This window comes from Lissotriton helveticus, chromosome 6 (genome assembly GCF_964261635.1).
Source record: "Lissotriton helveticus chromosome 6, aLisHel1.1, whole genome shotgun sequence".
Lineage (NCBI taxonomy): Eukaryota > Metazoa > Chordata > Amphibia > Caudata > Salamandridae > Lissotriton > Lissotriton helveticus.
Genome location: NC_136067.1, coordinates 921,875,184 through 921,880,483, shown reverse-complemented (window position 1 = coordinate 921,880,483; position 5,300 = coordinate 921,875,184). Strand labels below are relative to the sequence as shown.

At 50.0% G+C, this 5,300-nt stretch overlaps 1 protein-coding gene across 1 annotated transcript; it reads right to left on the bottom strand.

Annotated features, from left to right (window-relative positions):
- Positions 1-460: 460 nt before the first annotated feature.
- On the bottom strand, positions 461-4,970 carry LOC144762556 (uncharacterized). Its single transcript, XM_078647782.1, has 2 exons — positions 4,559-4,970; positions 461-1,062 (listed from the first exon to the last, which is right to left on the bottom strand). The coding sequence occupies exons 1-2, from the start codon at positions 4,968-4,970 to the stop codon at positions 461-463; spliced, it is 1,014 nt and encodes a 337-aa protein (XP_078503908.1).
- Positions 4,971-5,300: the final 330 nt, after the last annotated feature.

Here is a 5,300-nt window from a genome sequence, read left to right as displayed (position 1 = left end):
TAACTACAAACTCAGCCCCCCGAACCCTCCCCCACCCCTAAAAACATTTGAGCCCTCCCGCTCCCAACAATACATCAATAACAATATAACAGCATTATAACATTACGTCATCAATAAAACATTACATCATCAATAAAACATTTCGTCATTAAACAAACATACGTCATCGTTAAACTTTATTCGTCAAACCACAATTGCAATAACAACGGTCAGGTCCTCCATAACCATAAACCCTGCCTGACCCTGCACTCCTGCAGATACCCCCCTCACAAAACTGAACGGTCAAACCATGACCAACATACCCCAGCACTTGTCAAAGAAATACTCGAACTAATACTCAACCAGCAATCTGCCTAAAACCGTAATGATACCCAAAAACACCGCCACCCAGAAAGGTAGGCGGGGAAGACACGCCTCCCTTTCTGCCCCCCAACCGCGAAGCGAAAGAGAAACAAGAAAATCAGCGCTGCATGGCCAATGCCCGGGCTAATACCTCACGAATCTCCAACAAGTAAAGTTCCATGCCCACACGGGACAAATGAACTCCATCATCCCTAAAGAATTCAACAGACTCAAACTTAATGTCCCTGTGTGAAATCCTGCTGAAACCAAGGCTTCTACAGCAACGAGACACCTCCGAATTCACTTTCTTCCTAGCCCGATCGACAGCCCTGGGATTCACCGCTCCTCTCCATATCCTGCGAGGGATTAACTCTGTCCAAAAAACATGACACCCAGCCCACCGTTCCTTAATGAGGCCTAAATCTCGTTTCATAGCTCGCAGCAAGACTACACCTTTCGTTGCACATAGGTCATTTTCTCCCAAATGAATGACTAAAATATCCGGGCAGACACCGCCCACCATGTTGTTGTTCAAACAAGGGATCAACTCTCTCCAGAGCATCCCGCCTTTACCCTTCCAAAGAACGTTAAACATTCGATCATTGAAACCAAGTAGATCTCCAAAGTAACTCCTCGCTGCCTGGACTCTGGCCCACTTGACAAAGGAATGCCCCACTATCCAGACCGTTACCACCGAGGAGCGAGGCCCAGCAACGGATCCTGAAAAAGAAAAGAGAGTTAGAATCCTGTGAAGGAGGATGACGCTTGCGCCTCCTCCGCCGAGCTCCTCACATAACGCTGGAAACAGTTAGAAGACCAGCGCCCCAATCGCTTAATATCCCTTTCAGACCAATTTCTGTGAAAAGCTTCAGTGGCTGCACCTATTCTGAAAGAGTGAGTACCATAAATATTGCCATCGAGACCTATGTGCTGTAGCGCTTTGCGCAAAACCATACGCAATTGATAAGGTGTTACAGGGGTGCCATGGATATGTTGGAAAACCAGGACTTCATCGCCACCCCCACACAAGGAACGCCAGCGCCGCGCCAGCAGTAGAGGGCAAGTAAGCTTCGGAGCACATGCCTGTAACCACACACCTTTCCCCTTACCCGTCTGATCAGTTTTAGAACTGGCCAACCATACATGAACTCCCTCATCATAACAAAAAACGTCCTTCCAAAACAATCCACACTTATATTTTGAACCCAACAACTCCGATACCCTGAAAGCACCAAAAAACATGAACGCCATCAACATTGAGAAAAGACATGCCTCAAAATCATCCGAACAAACTAAAGGCAAAACCGTAATTAACCTGGCAAGAACTTGCCAAGATATAGGGGCTCTGGATCTACCAACGTGCCCTTGCTCCCTGGCCCAGCCCTCAAGCATCCTTCTACCAATTTCCCCCGCAGATGGAGGATAGCCCCACCACAACTTCCCCATGAAAGCAATCCCCGCCAGTTTCCCAGCAATGGTTACTTTGGTCAAACCCTTATCCATGAGGTCCAGTATAAAGTTGACCACATCATCCGACCGACTCGACAGATCCTCCCTTCTGACAGCACCAGATTCCAGAAATTCCTTCCACGCAAGGGAATACGCAGAACGCGTGGACACAGACAGAGAACCTACCACCAATTGAACGACCCGACCTCGCCGACGTGCCACAGATGACTCGGCATCGGAGTCGGGGATCTGTCCGCATCCCTCGCCAGTCCACGGAATCTCCCCCACTGTGAACGAGACAGAGCATCCGCAATGTCATTGTCCACGCCAGGAATGTGTAAAGCACGAAAATGAATATCGTGTTTCAAACAACCAAGAACAAAAACTCTCATAAGTTTCAACACTTGTTCGTCCCTGGCCGATTGGCGATTCACTATCTCCACCACCGCCATGTTATCCACACGAAACAGCACTTTCTTGTGCGCCAATTCCTCCCCCCACAGTGTCAAGGCGACCAATAAGGGGAACAGTTCCAGGAAAGTGATGCTGCGACCTCCATTCAACCATTCATCGGGCCAACGTTCCGCACACCATTTGCCATTCCAAAAGAGCCCAAAACCATCACTGCCAGCAGCATCCGAAAACATTTGTACATCCCACTGAAAGTCAACCTCTCTGACCAAGGGGACACCATTGAAGGAGTTCAGGAAAAACTTCCACATTCTCAAATCCTCCTTGACACCAGCAGACAGACGAACACGATGGTGGGGCAAATGATGACCTGCCAAAGCCCTGCCCAGTCTCCTACAAAATGTCCTGCCCGCTCTCACCACTCTGCAGGCAAAATTCAAATGACCCAAAAGCACTTGAATCTCTTTCACCAACACTTTTCTCTTTGACAACATCACATCCAGTAAGTCAATCATGTTGACCCGTTTGTCCTCGGGCAGTCGAGCAGACATAAGCACAGAGTCTATTTCAATACCCAAAAAGGAGAGGACAGTGGCAGGGCCCATTGTTTTCTCGGGAGCCAAAGGAACTCCCAAATCCTCCATGAGCCCTTGGAATGTGTCCAGAGCCTTCTGGCACTCCGCGGAGCCCGGGGATCCGACAAAGAAAAAATCATCGAGATAGTGTGTTACCAGGGTATGACCGGACTGATGGGAAAAATACCATTGCAGAAAAGTACTGAAACACTCAAACAAGGCACACGATATGGAGCAGCCCATCGGCAGCGCCTTGTCCACATACCATTTACCAGCGAACTGAATACCTAAAAGGCTCCAATCGTCCGGGTGGACAGGCAATAACCGAAAAGCAGACTTGATGTCACACTTAGCCATCTCAGCGGCTGCGCCCGCTGTCACAACAAGTGACATGGCCACGTCAACCGAAGAGTAAGAGACAGACACTGCCTCTGGGTCAATGAAATCATTAACAGACGACCCTTCAGGCCATGACAAATGTTAAATCAGCCGAAACTGTCCCGGTTCTTTCTTCGGGACAACTCCAACCGGTGAAACAATCAAGTTATGGATCGGCCAATCGTGAAACGGGCCAGCCATCCTCCCTTCATGTACCTCCTTATTAAGTTTGTCTTGTACCACTGTGGCATGTTCAGAAGCTGATTTTAAATTGGCAGACCACCTCCGTTCCCTAGAACCTAAGTAACCGAGTCGGAACCCAAACTGAAAACCTTCCAACAGTGTAACTTTTGCTGACTGATCTTCGAAACCATGGAGGGCAATACGCAGCTTTTCTAACTTAACTGGCGTACGAGCCCTTGGACCCAGCACCCTTAGCACCTCTGTATCCCCTTCCTCCTGAAAATTGTGAAGTCGTATTTGATGTTCCTGAAACCGTTTGCTTTCCATGTGTACCCTCCGATGGCTGATTGTCCCAACACTTGGACAACGGGTGCTTCCTACCACAACCTGAGCATTCATGTTTAAATTTACAATACTCCCTGGTACAGGAGCCCCTATTAAATTCCCAACAGAAACCAGACCCTGAGTGCAAGGTTGCAGTGGCCCCCACCCCTCCCCGGGTGGGCTTCCCCTGAAAGGGCCGGTAAACTAACGGCAAACCACTGGCCGTAAAAATGGTTTTCCCCCCTGACGCTGACCCCATTGTGTGTTGCCACAAGTCATTATCCAGCTCCCCCACTTAGCCTCCGGGTCCCAAGCCATCCTGGCCCTAAATTCCTCATCATATTGAGACCAAGCAAAACCACCCCCGGTGATCTGGGCCTTGCGAATGACGTCCATGTATTTAAAAAGGGACACGCTGCGCTCAGGGAACTTTTCGCAATATACACTGGCATAAATCAAAAATGCAGCTGTCCAGTTTTCAATAGTTAAAGGCACTCTGGGGCGTTTTGCCAGCTCAAACTCCTCCTCCTTAGACCCCTCTTTAGACCGGACTTCCCTGTGGAGTAGCTTCAGTAGTTCCACATACTCACCATTCCAAATTCGTTCCTTGGTACTTAACATGAGATGAGCACCTAACGGTTTCGTAACCCCCATGTAAGGCAGTTTCTTGATTTTTAATTCTTTACTGGCCACAGGCTCTTTAACCTTGCTGGAAGCACCAGCCATAACACCACCTACCACCTTGTTCGTAATGTCTACCACATCATCTGTACCAACTGCTGTGTCTTTTACATATCGACCTTTGACCAGACGGCCATCACCACTAATCACTTCGGTTTCACCACCTGTACCCACAGACACCATCGTAGGTTTGGCCTGTGTGGCTGATTGCTCACCTGGCAACAGAGAGACCACTCTCGATGGCTCCGCCCGTGTCTCCGAGGTCAATGCATCCGGTCTGCGAGGCGCCCTACTCGATGGGCCGTGCTCTCTTCTCCCTTGCACTTGACTTTGGACCACTGGAGCCTGTAACACACTAGAAGAAACATGAGAGGGCACCCCCCTTTCCGGATCCCGCACTTCACCTTCTTCAGGACTCTCTTCGTCGTAGTCCAACACCACTGAATCGACACTGGTATGCAACAAATCACCACGGGTCTTACCCAACCCGGTATCAACCACCGTACATTTAAATGATTTTGAAACTCCAGGAGGGGGAGCAGACTGTACGCGCCTGTACCTCCCTGTGCGTTGACTCTGTAGCTCCTTAGCCGCCGGCAAGGCCTGCCACCTATACCTGCTACTCATTGGGGCCAGCGGGGTCACGCCAGACCCTCGTGTGCTGGCCGCGGCGGGATCCCTCGGTGGAACAGAGAGGGCCGCGCTAGGCACTCTCCTCACTTCCCCTTGGCGAGATGGGACTGGACCGCGCCCTGCCAAGTCTGGACCTCCGCACCTATCCCTGTCCTGAAAAGAAAAGGTTTGGACTGGTGTGCTAGTGTTCCTACAAACTACATTCAAACCAGGCTCTGTCCCCCTCCAAGCACTATCCACACTCAGCATCTGACCCCTCTCCAAAGAACGTCCTCGAACAGTAGATCTCAAAGGCACCTCCCTAACCGGAGAGCCACCTATCAC

Excerpts from the sequence above, each read along its gene's own strand:
- LOC144762556 (XM_078647782.1), bottom strand. The coding sequence starts at position 4,970 with ATGAGTAGCAGGTATAGGTGGCAGGCCTTGCCGGCGGCTAAGGAGCTA. Across the intron at positions 1,063-4,558 it reads AGTGGTCTCTCTGTTGCCAG|GATCCGTTGCTGGGCCTCGC; the intron begins GTGAGCAATCAG and ends TTTCTTTTTCAG.